The sequence below is a fragment of the Cyphomyrmex costatus genome, unplaced genomic scaffold (genome assembly GCF_001594065.2).
Source record: "Cyphomyrmex costatus isolate MS0001 unplaced genomic scaffold, Ccosl1.0 scaffold75, whole genome shotgun sequence".
NCBI lineage: Eukaryota > Metazoa > Arthropoda > Insecta > Hymenoptera > Formicidae > Cyphomyrmex > Cyphomyrmex costatus.
In genome coordinates, this window is record NW_017280322.1 from 3,401,317 (window position 1) to 3,426,506 (window position 25,190).

At 34.5% G+C, this 25,190-nt stretch overlaps 1 protein-coding gene across 1 annotated transcript in view; it reads left to right on the top strand.

The window, feature by feature from the left end:
* LOC108780856 (venom dipeptidyl peptidase 4) overlaps positions 1 to 25,190 on the top strand; it is a 142,043-nt gene that overhangs the window by 107,215 nt on the left and 9,638 nt on the right. The window contains exons 10-12 of the mRNA XM_018548670.1: positions 29 to 264; positions 13,257 to 13,476; positions 20,583 to 20,770. Coding sequence (XP_018404172.1) covers positions 29 to 264; positions 13,257 to 13,476; positions 20,583 to 20,770 — 644 coding nt within the window. The remainder of the gene's footprint in view (positions 1 to 28; positions 265 to 13,256; positions 13,477 to 20,582; positions 20,771 to 25,190) is intronic.

Consider the following 25,190-nt stretch of genomic DNA (forward strand, 5'->3'; position numbering starts at 1 on the left):
TGCTGACCAAGATATATTTTGATCTTAGGCACTTTCATATAGCGAGAAAAATGGTTGGGTAGAGCAATTTGAAGCACCCATATTCAGCGAGGACGGTACGTCGTTCTTTCTGATATTACCGCAGACACAGAAGAACGGTAGCAATTGGCGACACGTTGTGCTTGTTACGAACGTAACCAGTGGTAGGCCGATCACCACTGCCCTCACCTCCGGCTATTTCGTCGTGACGGAGATAGTAACCTTGGATCGGGAGGACTCGTATCTGTGAGTATGAATACAATTTATTCCAGAAATCTATGCACCGCTAATTAAGCAGTATTCGTCAATGTCTCGATATTTTTGGGAGCTTGATTTTCGCGGCAATCGAATGAACCGTTATTTCGCAGTCATCTTTTAAAATCTATATTAATATAATAAGTCTCTATTTCTCGAAATGTGTGTTATTTTCACAACAATTAAATAGACAACTGTAGCGTGACAAGTTTACATTTATTTTATATTTTGTCATACTTTCACGAGTTTATATTGATGTCAGTTTTACTGGTATTTTAATATAAATTCTTAACTTAAGATTAAAAATAAAGTACATTGTTTTGAGTACGAGGGAATAACACAGAAAATGAGAATGTTGGATCAAATAAAAATGCATTAGTATAAAATTAAGGAAGTGGATATCTAAATAAGTGATATAATTATTTAAAGCTGGGACAGGAAAGTTCTTTCAAGATGCTATAAATTAGCTCAATTACTTAAAACTTCTATGTCGATAATCTACCATTAGCGATTAAACCAAATAGATTACATTTTCACTTCTTCGAAAACTTTTCAGCGATTTCAGCCTTTTTTGCTACGAATTAGGACCACGTAAGTTCAATCGATTTGCTGCCGATGCATAACTTAATGGAACGAAAATAATTGAATCAGTCAATAACATGTAATTCATATGTAATTTATATATTATCTAAAATTTTAATTACGAAATAACTACATTTTTACAGTAAAATTAAAACTTGTCAAAAATTAAATATGTAGCGTTAATTTTTTATATAAAATCATATTAAGTTAAAAAAAAATATAATATATAATCTATGATATTATATATATATATATATATATATATATATATTTAAAAATACATCACAACAATATCTACATAAAATATCTTGCAAAAATTACCTGAAGTGTATGATATATTTTTTGTTGTTATCTATATTATTTACATTTCGATCTGCATTATTTTGCATACGAATCTTTGCAAAATAAAAATCTATATATATTTATTCAATTTATCTAAAAAAAATGTGTGTATTTGTAATTCTGGATTTTTGCCAGTCTGTCTAAAAAAAGGATAAGTTTTTTTATTTTATATACCTCTGCTTCACGAATAAGCAAAACTGTAGTTGAGCGAACTGTCGCGTATACGCATATGCACTCTGACGGGGGCACGAATTCTCGAATACGAGATACTCGCTCTCTTCCTAGGTGTTCATCCCGGCCGATGACGTTCGGAAAGATAGCGAGCGAAATGGCTCGGAAGTAATTTGCGAAGTGAAAGCAGAACTCTACGACGACGGTGCGGAACTGGGAAGTTGCGTGATGTCGTCGTGGCTTTAGAACAGAGAAAGAGAGAGGGAGGGAGAAGGGGGGAGGGATAGGTAGAGAAATGGTGGGCAAATCCTCTCGATGGGTTGACCTCGCCTCGCAAGAAGCGGCTGACTTAATTGCGCGTTCATAAATTAAACGAGATCTCTGTCGAGGGAACGAAGCGAGCGACCCGTTATCGTCGCATGAATTCGCTTTTTCTGCGTCTGGAAATCCGCGTCGGTCGATTAACGCTCGATAGAAATGGTCGACGGGAATCGAATTACCGTTCGCATCTTGCGATCAGAAGTTCGGGCTACGTCGTCGTTGCGTTGGATGATTTCCTGCCGCGCGTTTCCTTCAGGGCACTGGGAAGACCATCGGAAGACGTTCCACTTTTCATTTCAAGGAAAAATTGCTTTGATCAGGCGTTAATGACGTCGTCTGGAGTTTCGTTGCGTCTCATTACTCCAAGAAGCGACTGAAATTCACGATAGCAATTTACGATGAAACAGGATGTGAACGAGCTTTCCAGTCGCTTTAAAGTACATGAACGATGTGAAAATCGTTTCAATCCAATAATATTTTTAGTTGAAACAGTTTAAGTTTTCCCTTTTTTCAACTTTTACGTTAAAAATTAAATATTATTTAAATTATAATTATATATATATATATAATTTATATTTATATATTATAATATTTATAATTTAAGTAATCTTTGATTAATATAATTTTGCATAAATTTTTTTAAATGTACAATATTTGCATAAAGAAAGTGTGATTCATCAAAGATAATGGTTTGAATCTTTGGGTGGTATCCTGGAAATTTCTTTCGCATTGCAAACCCCTAAAATTTTGTTAAAACGTTGAAATATTCAACACAGAGTAGCCTCGATTAAAATGATAAGAGAGATACGCTTGCTTCCAGTTTCCGCCATTAAGCGTCCATATGCTCAATGAATTTAGTGAAGTCATTCCGTTGCACGTCGTCCGTACTCGCGCATACAAGAAGTCGGATCTCAACGAACGCGGACTGCATCCGGGGTAACGCGCATGAATTAATCATTAGGACGGTGTAAACAGAGAACGGCGTTCAGGAGTTATTCAGTGGCGTGGCGTTTGCGGCCTGCGGACGACATAACGGCGTAATCAATGCGCGGAATCCGCAATACGCTCGCACTCTCACATGTGCCGGAATGTATCAATATAGTATGCATGCAGCGTGTCATCGGATTAGTATCTTGAGGCGCGAGCGATCAATGCCATGTCCCGCAAACATTCGGAGTCAATTAAAAGGCACCGAGTTTCGAAGCAAAATCTCTGGGTCTGTAGTTAGAGTTCGCGGAAGATTTTAGGGATCCAACTAAATTGCGACTATTCGTACAGCACAGACTTCCAAGGGAAGTTCTAAAACACCATCTAGAGGACGTTCTATGTTCTGAGGATGTTTCCAGGATGTACTTTCGATAAAATGTAGCGTGTGGACGTTTCTAAGTTCGTAATTAAAGTTTGCAAAAGGCAGAGATTCAACTAAATTGCGGCTATCTGTACAGCAGATTTTCAAAGGCACGTCCTAAAAACGTCCACAGAATGTTTTACGTTTCCCAGAATTAAAGGTCTCTCAGATAAAATGTCTGTTTTTTATTCCTGCATTAGACTGCACCAGAACTTTCTTTCTCACTTTCGCCAAATATCAATCATACACCTATCTCACCGTAAGTTCCAAAAGTGTACACTATAGTCAGCCAGAAACAAAAAATAGACCCAGTGTGTGCTCTGCGGGTAGAGTTTGCGCGATTGCAACCAAATGTAAATTTTTGTTAACTAGACGCGAATTGCAGTTAATTCGGTTTTAACTAAAAACCTCGTTTGCGCAGTTAGTTTCAGTATCGCACAACTGCGCTCGATCGACCGAACTGGCGTCTCTCCGCAGCGTCCGGGAGGAATGTGCAAGAGAACTCTGCGGTTCGTTACCGACGGACCAAGTAATTACAGCGACATGCGTTAATCGCTAGAGATGCCAGCGGGACTTGAATCGTAAGATATTAAGCGCGTTTATCGCGCCGGGATCACCGCGTCGCGCATCCACCGCATCCCCGAACGAGGGGATGCTCCCGAATTAACTTGCAGCGTCTGCCATCCCGCGCGAACAGTTCGCGTGGACAGGCCGCAACCACAAGGCCGGGAAATGTTCGTGAGCTGCCTCCGAAAACTCCACCGTTGGATGGCGGGGCAAATGGAAACGTCACTGCACCCCGGAGATAAACACCGAGAGAGCGGTTACGCCCGTTCTATTAACTGCCCTTATTATTCTACTCGTCACGTCGCACACTCGTTAACCCTGAACTCTGACAATGTATCTCGCAGGATACGTCTCTGTTTCTCGTCACCCCCTCGCGAATTTCCTCTTTTTCAATTTTTTACTCTGCATATACATATAAATCAATTTTCAACAAACAAGTAAAGAAATAGGACCAAATATTGTATAATTGAGACTAGATTTTGATGACTGATAATAATTGTATATGTAAATGTTTAAATATATATGTACATTTGATTTATATAAACTGCGCGATTACTGTCGGACTTGTAACGCAATCACAAACTGAAGCTAAAATATTAATATCACAGATTATATCGATCGTTAATTTAACTCTCAATTATAGTAACGAATCATTTGAACCGGAAATAAAAATTTTTGGACAATTGTACAATCTGTATACGATTGATACTATGAGACTTTAAATTAGGCCTGTTTAATTTTAGCTCTGGAGCCAAAACGCAAAGCCATTGATACAAAAAATTCAATGTGAACATAATCTCGGAGACTGTAGAATGTTAATAAGTATCGTTCAGACGTGTATTAGCACTTCACAGTCCTCGAAGTTTTACCCATATTGATTTCTTATTTTTACATCAATAGCTTTACGTTTTGGCTCCGGAGCTAAAATTGGACAGGCTTGCTTAAAATTGTACGTAAAAAAAAATTTTGAATTTTATAAAGCGGAGGTTTACTTGCATTCTATACTTTAAACAAAACTCTTTAGAATTTAGATGTAGATTTCATAATTCAGATTTAATAATAATGTTAATATAAACATCAATTTTTAATTTTTTTAGACGAATACTCTGAAGCTTCTATTACATTTGTGAATTTGAACTTATTCATTTACATGACCTAAGTGCCAAGAGAGTAAGTGTTTAATTCGTAGTTCAATGGTTAAGATAATAATGATCTTTTTAGGAATTTGCATTTTAAATTTAGCAATCTCGATAAAATTGACGAAATCAATTTTATTTTAATTGTTAGCAGTCGCGTTTCGACGAAGTGCACATTTCGCTTTTATTTATTTCACTAATTATTAAAATTGTGCAATATAACGCACTTAACGCGCGAATTATTCGTATATAATATCGACGGTATATTCGGGAAGAAACAAGCGTTGTGATGCTCTTGTATTTGTCGGTATATTCAATTTATTCCGACGCAACTAGAATCACAATGAGATAAAGTTGAAAGGAAAGGGAGACTCATACACGACATTCCTTTGTTATCAGAAAAGATGGGCTTTCACTTTCGCCGTTTCAATTTCAACTTTTATAAAGCCCTTAGTATATTCTCGCTATACAGAGGCGGCTATACTGCCATCGTCTGATGCTGTTTAAGATTTAGACTAAACCGCTTGAAAGTTCGAGGGATTGTTTCTCTCGGAGAATCAGACGCCTTCTCACGGACCACCCGACGATTCTGCGCGAGTTATATTTTTTGGTTTAATTTAATCCCCGAAAGTTAATCACTGTTCGAGATTTCCTTTCCAGTACAAGTTTTTGTCGTTATTATCCGAAATGAATTATGTTACACAACTGTCTTAATTTATTCTCCTGAGCCCAAGTATAGGGTCGAAACAAAAATTGATAACGCTATATTATTTGTATTATGTAGTCTACATGTTTCTTAACAAATTTAATAATAATAATACTAATAAACATTAATTTTTAACTTCTATATAATAATAAAAATGTAACGAAAGAAACGAAAAATTTATCAATTATATATTATTTGATAGAGTTTCAAACTTTAAGAATAAGTTTTCTTAATTGCGATATAATGCGATATGATTTTTAATTTCGAAAGTAAATATTTTAATAATATGTGTTATGTGGCTTAGAATATAAAATAAAACCAAAACAAAGATTATACAGTCACAGCGCTAGTTGTGATGAGCGAATGTCCTTTATACGTTAAATTTGTCTAATGTTATAATTAGACAATAGACAAATAAAGACATTAGACAAATTTAACGTATAATTCGAATAAAGGATATTCGCTCGTCACAACTAATGCTGTGGCTGTATGCTCTTTTTGTTTTGGTTTTATTAAATATTTTAAACATTAAAACCCTTTTGTTATTTAAATGTTTCTTTTTAACGAAATTACAACTGCTTGAAGTTTGAATAGTACTATGAACTTTTGTTCTAATCCGATGCAACGAAAGTCAATGTAATACAGTATACTTCTTAATTTATCGAGGATAAATTAATCACCAAAAGCTATCTATCTTATACGTAATACGTAATTAACAACCAAAACGATAATAATTTATGAGAAATTATTCAGCAAACATTTTGACGTCAAAATGATCACACACATATAATGTTAGCTTGTTTGCTTGGTAACAGCGAAAATAAAATCGATGTTAATCTCTCGCGAGATTAATCGTGTCGTTCTATTTCAATTTCAAATTGTGGAATAAATTCTTTTCGCTAGAAGGGAAAGTAATATTTCAAACCGTTGTAAGTACCGAAGAAAATTTTTTTCTCGACAAAAAAACCATCAAGAATCCCGAAGTTCCTGTCTCCTTATACTTTATTTACCTCTTGGGGGCAAAAAGATAACAAAACTTTATTCTTCTCAGTTTAATTTCAAGGGAGCTTTATTTTAATGAAAAATGTAGGCTTAATGACTGAGACGTTTAACGTAAGTAAAAAGGAATTTGTAAGATGACATGTCATTTGTGACATTGAATAAGATGTAATGGTCGCGTAATGAATCAGCGTAATGTGTGCGTTTCCGCTTGACGTACTTCGCAACTTTTTATCGTGATAAAACCGCGATCGTCCATCGTTTATATACACGCGATACGATATTCGATCAAAACGTTTTTCAGCCAATTTAAACTATTATCCACGGGATGTCATCGCTCGTCCGAACGGGTAGTAACAAATCACAAACGCGAAGCACAAAAGACGGCACAGAATCCTCGTATCTCGCCGACAAAGCTCTCGAACAAACCGACAAATATTATCGGGACTCTCCAGCAAAACTACCGCCTTCTCTCTGGTTATTTCACGACGGGCGTTTCCGAAGTGTGCTAAGTGCAATTGCTACCATATATAACAAGAACGAGCGATCGTTACGTGAGTGGATACACGCGGGACCACCCGACGGATAATGGTTTTACGGAAAGAATCCGCGAAACGTCGATCAGAGTTCACGGAAACACAGTGGAACGGAGATGAAGAGAGAAAGAGTGGAAAGAGGAGGGAAGGGTGAAGGAATAACTGAGCTCCCTGCGATCTTCGATATCATCCAGAGCAATAGCGATACTCGGTACTTCATCGAAAGAATTTCTGATATCCGACTATAACGTTGATTGTTCTGACAATACCGCGATAACGTCGGGCCGCCACAGTGCGCTTTTGCCTGAAGTCCTGAAAACGGTCGGCCGCAGAGGTTCAATTTTAGAAATTAATAGGAAGGATAATTTAAAGTAAACTCGCGCGATGTATAGAAACTGCGGAAAACTAGGAAATGGATATCATCGATCATCGCTCGCGGTAATATGATAATTACTTTAGGCCTTAGGTTGAAATGCCTTCCCTCGGTTACCGTGATAACTTGAAATATTCAACGTTGAAGAGTTACGCTTCAACGCTTTTTAAATTAAAAAAGTAGAACTAGAAAAGTGACTCCCAGAGGCTCTCGCAGAATTTCCTTGTACGTGCATATGTCACGAGGAATTTTAACTAGATTTCACGCGCTCATGAAGGATTCAACTTCATCTAATTTTGTAATTAAATTTCGTAATTAAATAAAACATAACACAAATAATGTTTTATAAAAGAAAAAAAAAACAATTTTATTTCTTCTGTGTGTTCTATTACTGAAATATAGATATAAAACTTTATTTATGTTTTTTTTTATTTTTATATAATATTGTGCATTTTATATAAGAATAAAAGATTATTGTCAGTGTTCATACATATCATGAGAGTTTCGAATTTAATCTTTATGAATACGCATACATAGCAGTCAATTAAAGAACGGTTAATAGTAAATTACATTAGCTAGGCCGGTAGTGAATAAATCAAATAAGAAACATCAAATACAATTGAAGCTTGAGCTTGATGCTTATTATTTCTATATATAAATTTAAATTTATAATATTTCTATATAAATTTTAAACAGAGTAGTTAATTAACTAAACTATTAAAATTGTTGGATTATCTAATCTTTTGTGAATCTCTTTAGTTTTGACCCATGCTTGACTGCAAAGCTTTCCGAGCTGTCCGAGCACGTGAAACACTGCTCTCGTGCGAACGCTTTTGCTAAATTTTCATAGTCCTCGTTCTCCGACAAGGTTCGTAATCTCGTCCGCTATAGGCACTTTTTATTGGCGCTCGAGACTGTGTCGTTCCTGCATAATTAAACTGTATGATGAAATTCGAGATCGAGGCATTAAAGACGCGGTTACGGGGCTATAAAGTTGTAATGATAGCTGGCCGAGAAAGGCAAAGGAAAACTCAAGTTTTTTCACACGATTCCTCGCTGCAAGACGTAAGTAATGAAAACAAGTTGGCGCATCATTACATCGTTTCGAATAAATTCTACTTTCGCGTTATTTGTATCCTTTATCTGTTTATTTATCTATTTGTGTTTAGGACCGGTCGTAAAAGATTCCACGTTAATTATTTATTATAGAAAATTGTATCTCAATAAAATGAGTTAGTTTTCACATATAATGTTGCTTATAAGATGCAAACTATGTAAAGCTCAATAATGAATAGTTTTGAAGCTATAGAGCATGTTAATAGACCATAGCTTAAAAATTATCTATTATTGAACCTTGTTTACGATATCTTCTGTTTATCATATTATAAGCTATTACACATTGTACATGAAAACTAATAACGTGCTAATGCATGTAACGTTAACAATGACAACATGCTGAAGAAGTTAGCATTGAATGGGTAAACAGGCCGAAATAGATACACTTCGAGTTTGCTGAGATATAAGGGGTTTCTCTTGCGAAGGGCACAGCTTGTCGCGATAGGCCAACTTTAAATTGCGCCATTGAAACTTTCATCGCGTTTCACAAGATAGATAACTTGGAGCGGCGCTTTACCAGAAGAGAGAGAATTCATGCACGCGTGCTCCGCGAAAATTGCTATGTAAAATGGTACGCGCCTGTGTTCTCCTCACCTCATCCAAAGAAGTTTCGACAAAATTATAAGCTGCACTTGAATTGTTATATTATGGAACGTGCATATAAGCATCGTTGTAATGTATAACATTGTGCTTAGAGAATCATCCGTTGATAAAATAACGAATCGATTATCAATAATGCATTCGACATTTATTATACCTCTGATATACACAAATAGTTCGTTGCAAAATTATCTGTAACACAACATTCGGCAAAAATGAATAGCGAGGTTTAATATAAGACAAATTTAATTTACAAAGCACTAAAATGTTTATAATAGGGTTAAAATTGCAGCAATAATTAAAAAAAAATAAAATTACAATGGAATCGAAGTGATACTGAGAGAAAAGTTTTTGGTAATTTGTGATCATATAATTAAATATTAGAGTTATTACAATGCTGATTAATAATAGCCTAAAGTAATGATCATAATTATGGTAACATGTAATTATATTCAGAAACATCAAGAACTTTTCTCGCATATCACGATCGATTTGCAATATTGCAAATTTAATTAATCGCGAGAAAATGAGGTAAAATAGTTCATGTGTTTGATTGAGATTTCTGAAAAAGAGGATTTATTTATGCATCTTTAACGCTTTGAGATCGAAAGCCAATAATAGCCAACCATTTTGGCGTTACTTCGATTCCGCGCTTCATACCTGGCCGAATCGAGGAAGCTTATCGGCAAGTCACTATACAAACTGCAATGCATTACGCAGATATCATAAAAGTTACGTAACAAATGTATTTAATCTGCTGATGTTGCGATATCGCTTCAGGAAGGTTTCGGTACGTATGCATATAATTCCGGTTTAGTCCCGGATTTCCGGAGCTTTTGAACCTTTCGGGTATATGTGCAGTATTATCTATATGTATATGCTTTTAATAACGCAGCAACTGCACAAGGTAACTTTGTGGACTTCAGAACTTCGCGAATCGACGAGGACTAGGAAGTCGCATACGAGTAGGAGCTGATATCCTAAGCATCGCAATACAAAACTGGCACGGATTCGAGTTTGTATTTATCAGCCTCTGCGAGCACGATGGATTCGCTGATTAATTTCCTTACGGTACACTTACTGCGCGCTCAAAAGGCCGAGTGCTATCCCGGCGCTCCGAGCTGCAAGACTGTAATTAAATGGCACAGCAGCGGATATATATCACTCCCAATAACTAATGTACCGGGATCAATTCTAGTAATGCACCAGGGACGAGGGGGCTCTACCACGAAGAAAAGAGATAGATATATAGACAGATAGATGAGAGAGTGAGAGAGAGAGAGAGAAAGAGGAAAAATTACTCTACGGTTATCCGACTCGACCAGGCGGGACGAGCCAATTTCGTTCAATTAAATCATCAGAGAGAGAATTCTCTCTTTTACTTCATATAGTCTTTCTTTATAAAAAAAGGTCTTCTAGTATATTACGCAACTGTTTAATTATAAGCATAAAAGATATTGCTTCATAATTTATTTCGATTTAACTCGCAATATAATTGCAGCACTTATTTACTGTGACAAAAAAATTTTTTTAAATATCAAAATCGTGAGTTCGTTGAAGCAAGTTCTACATTGAGAATGTCGAGTTTTCAAAGATTATTCGAGGACCCTGCTTTCACATCTAAAATTCATGTGAAATCGATTCTCGCTTTTAGCAAATTGTTTCCTGAATTTCTTCCATTACGAATAATTTCTAATTGGTTATATCAAATAGGTAATATATTTCTGAATATCGCGTAGCGACATAATCAGAATTTAATCTGACGCATAATACGTGAACATGCTCGATTATGACAATAAGGTATGAGTTTCCAAGCTGAGTCTCGTGGGTCCCGGACCCTCTCGGAACTGTCGACTTGCTTGAAATCGATCGATCTTCATTTTCGAAGAAAGGCGTGTGATGTTAGAGCCAGCAAAAGTTGCGATTCTCGAATACGTGAGAGAATGACGGCGGTGAGGCCCCGAGGTCATTTAAGATTGATGCGATAGGTTAAATTAACAGGATGCTCGAATTAATCCATTCTAAATAATCCCGAGTCATCTATCTTACCACCCCGGCGGAACTGCCGGCGACGTACTATGTTCACTAAATTCCTCTTGGCGAGTGACAGAGAATTCACGAACACAATCTTGGTCCATCAACTTTGAACCTTCGAAGATTTTATCTCGTGAAATAATCTTATATATAGAATAGTTTTATATGCACTGATAAAAAGGATAACTGGAATAGTGTAGAAATGAGAGATTTTCCTCAAGTTTACTTGCCTTTTACTTTAAAATACTTGTAATAATTGCAAAGATATTTAAAAACAGAATGTAGATTTACGTTATGTAAAAGTTCCATGAAGAGTTTGTGGAAACAAATTAAAAACAAGTACATCAATTCCAAAATTTCGTTATTTAAATAATTTAGAAACCACAGTGTGCTATCGATGTGATAATCATTAGTATGAGCATCACTGGTTCTACAAGTTTTCAGACCGCTGGTATTTTCACTGATCTTGGCAATTCCACTCGCAATGCTGCATCACTGAGTGCTGCAATTTGCATATGCATAGATAAGATGTAGGGAATCTGTAAACAAACAGCATAAGTTTCGTTGCATTAAATCACTAGTTTATGCTAATATTAAACTAATGTTTGAATATAACACTAAAAATTAATTTAAAACTATTATCAATAATAATTACATTGTTAAAATATATACATATTTTCGTAAACATCTATTTGTTAATCTTGAAAACACGAAAGAGAAAAAGAACGAAGAATTACTTTTTAAATCGTACAATTTTTTCTTGGGATTTTTTCTTTTTGTATTTCTTGTCTCGAAATATGAATTACAGAAATGATTCCACTTTAGTTAATCTGAAATTTTTTTTGGAAGGAAAAGATGTTTTACGTACAGCATCCCTTGAACTCTGAAAGCGTTGGCAACCGCCAGAGAACAATAGATCTGATTAATGCGTGATGGTATCAGCGGCACACAGGTACGGTCAAGCAGCAGACAGTCAATGGCCGCAATTTACACCATCAGCTTTCTGATTGTATCTAATGGACAGTATTCTGCTGACGTAGCCGTTTGATGGCCCAGAACTGGAGCGACTCTCAATAAATCGGCACCGAGGGTCTCCTCGATGACAGTGCGGTCCATATGTAAATTGCGTACTTCTGTTTAGCGGGCGTGTACCGTTTGTATCCGCTGATGAAACCCCGGTGTCCGGAGAACATTAGGCGGAAAGGGGAAATTAGCAAGACACGAGATGATAGTCAGCTAAATAAACCTATCGCTGGGACGTATCTCGGCGAAGTAGCATTGAACTAGTGGACAATTTGTCTTCACCGCGTTCCTTATCGCGTATCTTAGTGTTGCAACAGGTGTTTTCCATGTGCAAATATCGAAAAATTATTTTCTTAACAGTAAAATGTCGACACAGTACTTGGTTGACGCGACATTCTTCCGACGCAAGCAATAATTTGTCTGCTGCGCTTATGTATGGTTAACGCGATGATTCCATTGCTGTTCTATAAAAAATCACATACACATATTTTGCTAAAGTATACAGCTGGAAACTTTGTGTTAAATTACATTTTGTGTGTTCCAAACGGTACACTCAAATTTTTATGTTAATTTAACAAGATGAATATGTTAGAAAGTAATACAAATATATTAGGTATGCAAGAGAATAAATAAAAAAGATATAATATTGATACAGTTTGTAAATAAACTGTGGATTTCTTTCAGAAAATTAACATTTATGATATGTTAAATTAACACGTATTTTATCCTCTCTCGTCTCAGAATTTATGTTTTAAAACAAATTATTTTTATATTGTTCACTTACTCATAAATTTTATCATTTTGACACTAAAAAACTTTATATATCAAAAATACTTTATAAAAAAGTATATAAAAAAAGAGTCCTTTAGTTTGTTTTTTAATTTTGTTTGTATATCAATTTCGCACAAAATCTTCAAATAACATAATGTTGTCGCATTATGTTAAATTAATACTCGAATATGATAAAAAAATTCAATACAAACTGTCAACAAGAACGTAAGTGCACCGTTTTCAACACAAATACATAATTTTTTTACTGTGTAGTAGAAAAAAATCGATATGGCGTGAATTTATAAAGCCAACTGATCGTAGTGTATTTATCGAAGAAAAATACTTGTCTTTATTGCAGATACTACTTGGCTACTTCGGAACACAAGTCGGCAGTTCAACATTTGTACAGAGTGTCATTGGATCCGGGGCACAAGTCGACGTGTTTGACTTGTAACATTGTCAGAGAGAGGGACCGCAGCCGCTGTTTATACAACAGTGCTAAATTCTCCATTGACAATTCGCATTACGTGCTCTCTTGTGCCGGGCCTGGAGTACCCGATATATCTATCTACAATAAGGTACGCACCTCTATCTGACGCTTTTCTATTTTATAGTGCTTTCTAAAACTTTCTCGTAAACTGTTTTAAAAAAAATCATTCTGTTTAAATTTCGCAATTAAAAGAATTTAGAAGAAAGAATTTAGAAGAAAGTTTTGCTGAAACGTGAAAATAAGATTTTATGTTATTAATTATTTAACTGATGGCAAACAGGTTATTACGAAAACAGGTTTGATGCGTTTAATAAAAAAAAAATAGAAATCTTTGAAGAAGTTAATTTGTATTATTACCCTGCGATGGGTAATAATACAAAACACAGAGAACGATGTACTGTCATTTTTCCATAAAATACACATACCCGGTATACTGAAGCTTTACATATACATAATCACTTCAGAATGGCATAGAATATAATTATGCATTACATGATTTGCATAAATTACTCATAAATTCCAATCTTTGAGATAATTAATATCCGAAATTTGGAATAATAAGCATAATCCGTCAAATTTGGATCTCTAATTTCATCAGGAAAGGGAACGTAACAGGTATCTCATATATTCTCGCTTTCTCTCGCACTAGTTCCAGCTTTGAGTGCAATGTTACTGCTACATAGCACGTTTGATAGGTTTCATCAATCATTACGTTGTATGCGTCCCGGATTTCTACAAATTTGAATCCCTTCCGAATAGAATGAGAGAGAGAGAGAAGTTGTGTATAGTATATTCAGTGAAATTCCTTTTGCTCCGAGCGTTGCATTACGAATCACAATATTATATCCGGAACCGCGAACAATGATCTTTCGTATCTCACACACGCGCACACATTTGCATACGATATAGACGTATGGATGACAGCCGCGTAATTCTGCTAGTGAGAGGTACACGTACCGCGGTAGGCCACTATCAGACAACCGAATCGAATAAATTTCGTTACAGCAATAGAATACGCACGTAGTAGGTACTATGCGTCCACAGTTTAGTCCCGGCACGCTGCGCTGCGAGTAATATACGAGCGACGGTCTACTCTTGCTGCACCGGTGCGGTGGTAACGGCATAACAAAGCTCGACCCGAAATACCGTGCGCACAAAACACATTGCACCCGTGATACCGTTCGCTCTGCCTAATCAGATTGAAATCACGCCGCGACAGATTATCGCGACATTGTTGGCGACCTCGTAAAAAATACAATACACGCGAGAAGCAATGCGATCGCACGCGATTGCACGCGGTATCAAGCCGTGAGTGCTTTCGCTGTAATCTCGTATTGTTTTTGAAATCCGTAGGAAGAGAATAATTAAACGCATAAACTAAAAGGCCATTTATTTCGACACACGTGTAATTACGTCGTGCGTGTTTTGATAGTGTAATTAAAAGTTTTATAGTAATTAAATGTTGAAAATAAAAAATTAAAGTAAAAAAAAATGTAGGCTTTTATTACGATTAAATTGTTGGTTATTGAGAACTGAGCTGATGCCATATTTTAAAGTGGCGGTGTCGCAAAACTGTCGAAATTTTGTCTCGGTTGTCGCTATTTGACCGCGTGCCTGCAATCGTTTTCGACTCGGTCACGTTTTGTATCAATTTCCAATTTCACTACGTAAATAAAACACGTTGAGAGAAATGGCGCAATCAACAACGGTCGCTGGCTAGAATCGACGATTCAGAAGCGTCGCGTATAAATTTAATAACTTACGGAGTGGACAATGTTGCTGAATGAAATAAAATTTGTCGCTTATAGTCTTTAGTATAACACTCGCTGAAAAAAGTTCAGCGCCACTTTTGAGTTATCAGATAACTTGATCACTTAAATTTCTCTCTCTAATGAATTATTCATTAAATCTATCACATTTAAATTTAAATTATTAGAAATACTGCTTGAACGATATTAAAATTATGGAAAATGTTTGTTGAATATTTTGTAAAAGCTGAATAATGAAACAAAATTTGTAATACCTACTTTTCTTTAATGAATACACAAATATAGGAATTATTTAGTCATAACTTTTCTATTTATAAAACATTGCTGTGATATGCATTCAAAATTACATTACGATATCATCGCTTCTATAGTGACATTTTCGGTAACGCTTGTATCGAAAACATGATGATAATGACATCATGTAAAGTCATGAAATTAATAATTACGCGTGTTTGTGTCAACAATAAATATTACTATTTAATAAGTTTTAACCTGTATATTGAGATAGCTCATTGAAATTTTCATATCATACGGTTTCTAGATGAATAATATCGATAAAGATATTAACGAGAATCTTTCGACAAAAAAGAGATAAAGTTAAAAAAACTAATTGTAAGTAAAACCTATTCGTATTTCTATATTTGATGAACTATATATATTTTTAATATTTATAAAAGATCTCAATTGAAAAGTCTAACTTGTCGCACGGAATTCCGATAATTTCATACCGCGCGTGATTTTAATCACAACTTGAACTGCCTCTTTCTCTTTCCGAATTGTAACATTCGACAAATAAAGCATATTTAATTAATTAGCAGGTTTAATTTATTAATTAACGATGATCAACATCAATGAAACCGTGAAACAGGTTGTTATTCATACGTAAATATAAAACTTGATTAACTCATATTAGCACAAATACGTGTTTACTTCCCATACTCCGACATTATGACTTCTAATTACTACGTTTTAATCTTTAACAAAAACATATTTGTGTAGCAGAGCGAGGATAGGTCAGCAAGCGTGTTATATACGATCTTAAAAAGCGTTCAATATTTCGTCTTCATTTATGAATTTTTTCCGTGAAGTATACTTATTGTTATTATTTTTTTTAATATTACATTCTTTGTACCAAAATTCTTTCAAACTTTTTTAAATTTATTATTTTGTTTTAAATGAATAGCAATAATATGTAAGAATTTATTTTATACATATATATATATTACTTGTAATTATTAATTGCAGAAACGGGAATAAAAAGCATAATTTGATTGAAAAATCTTTACTTTTATATATATATAATCGCAATAAATAAAAATCATATAAAATTTAAATTGATTAATTGGAATAAAGTTATATACATATAAGATAAATTATAAATACATCTCTCAAGAATGAATTCCACTGCATTCATTATTCTTTGATTATACATTTCTCGTGAAATTTCGATCCAGAATGACTTACCATAAGAATCTGAGTATGTAGGTATATCAGGCAAGCAGGAGCTCCTCCTCAGACCGATTTTACTCTTCCCTCTTTCCAGTCTATCTATAATCTATCCGTCCATTTGCTTATTCGCCAATCTACTTGCGCGCCCGTCGTTCTCGGAGAAAAAGTTTGCGGTCGGATGAAAGTTTCATTACTTTCGATAATCAAATTCCTCCGTCGGCTTTCCATGACGACAGATGGGTCGGAGCACCGTAAATTGCCGGGGCGAGAAAAGGAAGAATATATAGCAAAAAAACGACGAATTTTGTTCACACACGAAAGAGATCCAAATCAGCAAATTAATATTATAATAACAATTGATTTCCGACGAAATAAAAATTTATGTATCACATATTTTCTATTCACAGTAAAAATTAAAATAGATAGATCCATATTTGCTTGTAATATAAGTGTAAATTATAATATATGATAAACGGCGTGACTCTCATATAAGTCCAATTTTATCTTAATTTATTATATACGATAAAATTTAATAAAGTACACTAATAGGAAATAAAGACACCCTCATAACGGTCGAAGCTGGATCGTTAATGCTTAAATAATTTCATATAAATTTATATATGTTATATATGTACGATGTATGTATACATACATAACCAAATCTGTAGTCATTTAAACTGCGCGCCGAATGAATTTCTTTTAACTTATAAACGCAGCTAAACTACTGTAACAATATTACAAGTAAATTTTTAATATTCATTAGGCATCTATTAAAGAGATCTTAATATGTTGGAAATCTGTAAATAAATTTATTTATTGCAAAAAATATTAGCTCATCCGGCAGTCGAACTCGGATCTTTAACATTCCGTCCTCAGCCTTTAGACCACTTTAAAGATTTAAATGACTACAATTTAGACCAAAAATAACAAATATAGTATACTAAACTAATATTGTAAAATAAAATATAAATTATACACGGACTAAAAAAGTATAAGTACTAGATTTTTTAAATTGCATGTGATACGTTCGGGATTTCAAAATGTCTAGATTCACCACAGTGCGATTATTAAAGTATTCCCGATTTATATCGGATTATCTCCTTTATAATCTGATTACCGCAGCGACAGATGGATGAAGAAGAGGAGGAGTAGTGGAGAACTTCGAGGGCGCCTAACGCAGAATATCGCGAATCCATGTGCTTTATCGCGATCAACGGAGCGAAAATCTGACTATCCGGCACCTTTATTGCTTATTTTCTCGCCGCTTAATGCTGATAATTGGTCTTCTTGTCCGGGAAACTGTCGACAATGAGCATTAATTCAATTACATTACAAAGAGACCTTGTCGATGAAATTCACGCTTGAAGACCATGCGGACAGTTTACTTTTCTTCGACTTTGTTCGTTTTAATTTACGCGAATTTTCGTAAATTTGTCTTTTGCTTTAAAAATCTACGTCGAACAATTATAGATAATCTTGATAATCGCATTTATATATAAAAGATCTGATTCACTTTTATTATATTATAATAAGTTGCGATATATTTTACGAGTTACACTCACTATATCCGTTAACGATTTGACATATAGATATCTTAACGAAAATTTTCCATAAACGCATTGTGATATTATATACTGCCATAAGTTTTTAATATCAATTTTTCGAGGATTAATAAAGCAATTTGTTACACGCACGAATGTTACACGTGCATCATCGAAATCGCAAACAGGCACGTACAAAATCCCCTCTGGAATCCCTTTGTTGATCTTCTCTGCACTTTGACGCGATTTATGAGGCACTCCTGCATGCCGATCCAATTACGTCGATATTATGATACAGACTATTATCGAAATTTACAAAAGGCTCAAAGTGGTGCCAATTGATCGCGCTTAACTTTTCGATATGCTATTATTATAGTCTCTGCTATACGTCGAAGAAACTTCTACATTGTTCCCTACAGGAAAATTGATGTATATAAATTGCGCAGCGAGATTTTTCCATTAATTTGTAGTTGATTCTTTTTTCTTGCAAACCATTAATAATGACTCTAACTCGCAATCATTTGAGAATACAATTATAGTTATATTGTATTTCCATAGTGTGGTTCTGATTCGTGACTGAATTTTCATCCAATCACAAACAATCAAATAAGTAAGATATATCATTTCAACTTCCCTCTTAACGCTGGAAAGAAAAAAATATCCGGCTTTCAGAAATTCATGAGGAAACACAAGTTAAACGCGAATGTCGAATTATTTTTTTTTAATAAATTATGTATAGAGCTAGGAGAGAGTTAAAATAAAATTTTACTCAAAAATTATTTTTATTTGAGAGCGATTTTTTAAATGACTGAAAAAATAGGTTTCTGTTATATATATGGTAGGAATCTGTTTTTTGTCTTTCTTAAGTTAAAACATACACTGTAAAATTAACGCTAACCTAAGATAAAAGAAGTATGTGTGAATGTGTGTGTATCTATCTACACATATCCTCTATATATATAGAGTATATGTAGACAGAGCGGACTAAACTGAATCGAAAAACCCTATACTATTTTGCAATTTTCGCAATTTTTTTGTTATCCAATGAACAGAATGCTAAAATCGATGCATAAAACAACTTAAAAGATTTTTTAAGAGAAATATCTTTAAGATATATCTACTTTATGAAAAGAAATCTTAAAGTTGTCTTATGCATCGACTCTTTTATCCGTTTATTCGATAATCTTTAGAAATTGATATATCTCGTTAATTATTGCGAAAATTGCAGAATGATAGAGGACTTTGTTCGGTTCAAATTAATTCACTCTATCTACACACGAGCGCTTTGTCAAAACTTATCGGACACCCTGTATATCTGCCATATCCGGTGCAGTGAAGCGAGAGGGAGGAAAAAATATATATTCGCCTCTCGATCGAAAATCGATATCGTCTCGTCATATCGCGATCGGTACGAGATTTCCACAAAAGCCAGAAATCTCGTCAGATCGCCTGTCATTCGACGAAGAAACTTCGGTAACGTGGAGAGCCAGAACGCGAGAGCCCGAGAAAAAGTTCGCGGCGATGCAAAATCGAGATTCGCCGTCGGGTCGACGGCGAACTCGTCGAGTGCTCGACGCACAAAAGCATCGCAGATTGCGCGTTACATTTGCCCCGATCCTCAGGAGGGGGTTGACGGGCACGGAACTCGCGGCGGGTAAACTCGATCGCAAAAACGCCGACCGGGAACTTTAGCGGGCAAATCGTGGCGACGCCCTTCCGCGAGCATTGGCCCATTCGACTTTTCTAATGCAATTTTTTATCACGGGATATACCGCGAACTCTGTTCCCATTCCCCGTCGAGGAGAAAAAAACTATCCGGACAACTACCCGGGAAAGTAGCTGCCCTTCGAACCGAATCGATTTCAACCGGCAAACTACGCGGAGGGTGCGATTGAAGTTACGAACTACTTTAGGAAAGGCAAACCGCTAAACGTTCTTCTGATCTTACGACTTTCCTCAGAACTTTGCGGGAGTGTCTCCAAGTATGTTGACGATGTTATTCACCGTTTTTGGTGTGTAACTTATCGCGATTATGGCGATGTCAGAATCAGGAAGTGACCAGCGATCTATGGCGTTCAAAGCGGATGAAGATAGAAGAAAAATTGCTTTAAGAAGATAGATAGTGTCGCTGTTACTATGCCGGATGAATATCATAAATGATGAATGACCAGTTAATGTACACACGAAATAAGATTAATGTTCATTTAATTTGTAACATATTAAAGCTTGTATTCATCTGGTGCTGATTAATATTCTTTTAGCTTTAAATGTGATACCTAGATCACAATTTCACATTTCTGTTGTTGAAATTTAACTTTTTCATCAAAATCTTAGGTAATGATGTTAAACGAAGTAATTATACATTAAAAATAATATTAAAATAAATTAATATTAAAATAATATATTAATTAATTTTTTTAACTTTCTGTTTTCAGAATAGCACATTGCTCACCGTGTGGGAGGACAACAGTGTAGTAAGTGATATAATAATGGAAAGATCGCAGCCGATCGTCCGTAAATACAAAGTTCAAGTTCCTGGTGGTTTCAATGCCCAGGTGAGACTCCTAATACCACCTGGTGCTGACATGAGCGGCGCCACCAAGTATCCCATGCTGGTTTACGTGTAAGTTCCTTAGTTTTTACAACAAACAAAAAATTTCTCTTAGGTAAAGAGAGAGTATAGGCAAAATCAATATACTCTCGCGTTTGTTACACACTTTTGTCGAATAATTTAAAATCGTTTTCGCATTTGAATAAATAAAAAACACGTTATATATATTTGATTTTTTATCAATTACAATTTTTTTTATATAGTAGCAAAATACTATAGTATATACGAAATGTTTTACACGCGAAGAATATTTATGAATGATTTACGTGAATCTTTATTTGATTGACATATTTTATGTTTCGTATTTTTAATTTTATATTTTATCGCGCACACGTATTTTATGATTAATTATATCTCATGTTAGTTCCATTTTCTGGAACTATAACGTTTTGCTGAAATATCTAAAAATTTCATTAGGTATACATGAACAGATCTGAATAATTTGTTAGATTATCGAAATAATCATGTACAGAACGCTGATTATTTTTAAGAACTCACTCGAGAAACATATTTAATTGATACATATTTAATTTCACAATTGCTAAAATTATGACAGGCATTGAACACTGAAGAATTCAAAAAAGTACTCTTCCGCTATCATTGAAGTTTTTAAATTACGTCGTTTTTCGGCGTCACTTATATCTCGGCATTCACTTAAAAAGCAGCCATATTTTCCGTGGCGCGACAAGAAATGTGACAACGCACTCCGCAGGCGTCATCAATCGGTTCCGTCATAATGCACTCGCGAGATAAGCGTAATGGAGGAGCCGGTGACGAACGTGCGGCAGCGGAGCGTAGTCTGCACCGTGACATGAAAACGAAGCTCTCCTTTACGTGGTTTGAATTAGGACGGGATGTAAAACCGCACGAGAAGCGATGAGTCATTCCGTATTCAGTCTCACGATCGAAAACTTCAGCAGTCTTCCCGATAAAAGCGAAGCGCTATCGATCGATCCGCCACCATATTTCTTCTAACGATGAAGAAATAGTCGAAATAACACGTTCGTCAAAGAGAGAGCTCGTAAAATCAAATGTTTGCTTCCAATCTTCTTAATTTCTTTTTTCAATTTTATTTTTAACATCGAGTCTGTTTTATATATTAAAATATAGTTTTTAATTTTTAAATGCAATTTTTAAATTTAATATTTTGGAGACAAATATTTTTATGTTTCATTAAAATCAGTACATATAGGAAGATATAACGAAAATTATTCGTTTACATCGATTACGCTTGTGTGAATCGACGGTAATCTTGTTACGAGAAGTTAATTCTTCTTTAAAGTAATTAGTCGTTGTCGTAATAGTCAGCGAGATGAGCTTTTCATGTTTTCCGCATCTAGAAGGTGCACATGTACGCGGCAATGACGTCGTCGGTGAGCACGACGCTCGAGACCGATATAACTTTCCGGCGTAAATCCTAATAACACCTAATTTGTAGGCGGTCCTGACCGAGCTCAAACTTTTGAAAGTACAAAGAGTTAGCTTACGATGGAAGTTGCCACGATGTCTGTCCCCAAAGTGCAAGCTTCATGTTGCACATTAACGGTCAGGGCAAAGATAATAACGTGATCGTTAAGAATATTTTATGTATTCTTTTCTTAGAATGACTGTGACTTGTCATCAAATTTTAATTCAATGGAATTTTATGAAAACATATTTAACATCGGAAAAAGAATCTGTATTGTTTTGATATACCACCATAAGCAGTTGTAATATTGTAAACTTATTAAGATCTATTAAAATTCATTATCATCATATTTTATAGATTTATCAAACTCATTAGATTTATTAATATTCATTAAAATTGATTTATCTGATATAATTTTATATTAATTGTCATGTATACGAAGAAAAAATTCAAAAGAGAATGCCAATTATGATTACTTTTACATATTTTAAATTAAAAAAATTCTCTCATTAACATATAACTCTCTTATTAGAAAGCAATTTAGTGTTTCTTTAATTTCGCTTGTCTTGTGTGAAAGGAGAGAAAACAAAAAAACATTTATATTTCTAAAAAAAATCCTTATATAAATGGTAATCACTAATTTACATGTCGATTTAAACGCTGCGTCTCATTAGCAACTTGCATTAAACGTTTTATCGACTTTTGAGAATACAAAATGACGCCGAGTAGCGCAAAGTTAAATTCATAGGAGAACTATTGCAATTGCCACAGTAGACGCGTCGAGTTCGATCGACGATGGCGAGTAAAGAGAAGTTTGAGCTTCTACCATTCGCTTTATAGTGGAGTAATTGTACTGTCCTCGTGTTTTGTGTATATGCGTGTATGTGTGCGAAACAGTATATTGGATCGCGCAGAGTTTTCACATATCACGGGTATTCGGGTGATCACTTGTTCTCTCTGGTTTTCAATGAAATTTCCTATACATTCACACAGTCTAGATCATTGATCGCGACGCTCAATGTCCGTGATACGAGACGTTTTCGAAACTAACAGTAGGACCATCCGCCTCTCCATGAAATCAGTACTCTCGATGCTGTTAAATGTGTCTCTTTCTTCCTGCATTTGCGATCAATAAAAACTGCTGTGTGTTTCTAGCACGCGACCCCCACAAGCGGTATTAAAGCGCGTCTCGACGAAAAAAAATTTAACGAAGAAACAAGGGTGTAAATGCATGAAAATAGGATGATAACATCATTAAAGATTTCGCTACTACATACTATACGTATAAAGTTTCTATTATATCATTTTATACTGTTATAAATTCATAATGTCAAATTATATACCCAATTTGAATGATTTTTAACCATTTCTATAAAAGTATAGACATTACTACTCTTACTCAATATGTCGTTAATTTAACTAAAACAATAGAATTAAACAACTTAACTTAAGAATTATATTAAAAACTTGACCAAAATAAATTGATTTACATTTGACACATATAGAAGTAAAAAATAACCAAATGTTTAACGTAAGGGATTGAATTATTATTTCCTTTGATGTTTAACAGTGTAGAGTCGAATGACATTCTTGGCTGCGTTCCGTTATTCATTGCAAGTACTGAAAATTTATAGTATACGTAACGCGAACTATAAATGTTCAGTACTTGCAGTGAATAACGGAACGCAGCCCTTATAATTATAAAATGCATTTAAAAAAAATTTCTATCGTCTTTTTTTTCTTTTTTTTTTCAAGTACGATGACAACGAACGATACTAAAACTGTATAATGCTCAATTTAATAACATTAGTACTCTATTTTCATGCATTTATGCACTTGATGAGGTATCTCGCTCAATGTAAGTATGCTATATCAAATTTTCTGTTGCGATACAATAACAGCGACACGATGAAAAGCACCGCTCGATATCACGTTTCTAGCTACCGTAATGCAATTCCAACTCGTAAATCCAACTCTTTATCCAATTCGCTTTATTATAAAGACGTGGAGTATACTCATGTGATTACGTCGCTCTCTGTGTCGGAAATAGCACGATATTACACGTGGCACAATTTACATGCGTATTACATGAGATTACTGCAGATCAGGATAATGTCAACCATACCATACAATATGCATATATACATATGATTTTAAAGCGTGATACGATAACAGTGACTAATTTCTAAACGATATTTTAATTAATAACTCTTAACACAGTGTGTGTCAAAGTTCACTTTACTGTCTCAGATGCAGATTAAAAAATAATAAAAAAAACGCATGTAAATATATAAATAAATGTGTAATTTTCCAATTCAAAGAATTATAATTTTTTTAATTTAACTGTTATTTTTGCTAATTTTGAGTCTGATTTGAGAATTAATAGAGAAATTTGTTATAAATAATCAGACTCTATGGCTTAGTACCCAATATAATCTACTCGCTACTGTATACTTATCCATAAATATCAAGTTTTATTAGATCATCAAAATAATTATTATATGTAGGCCGTCCAAGATGATTGCTCAAATATCAAAACTTTTGTGGAATTGTTTATTATGTTTGAGCATTCTATATAATTGTACTTTGATGGTCCAACAAAATTATTTTTAGATTTATATCTAACTTTTTAAATTCTCTCTCTTTAGCAAAATCGTACTTTCCGTGCAATTTAACATTGATTAATCACATTATATAAATATCTAAAATGTGTTTTCAAAAATTTTTTACTTTTTTAACATAATTATTATAAGAAAAAAATGCATATGTAAAGAAACAACATGCTACAAAACTAATTAGCAATTAATCACGCGCGTGTTTTAATAAATAATAAAAAATGATACAAGATATTTTCTTTCTTTTTTCAGCAATTTTATATTTTTGTCTTACGTTTATGACTTTCCTACGCCATCTAGTGTTCGATAGAGTAGATCATCGATTATCATTACGGTCTCTTTCGCTGCGATCGTATGCGTGTTTCACGAGAATATTGTCAGCGTATCAGGGACATTCTCGAGAACATTC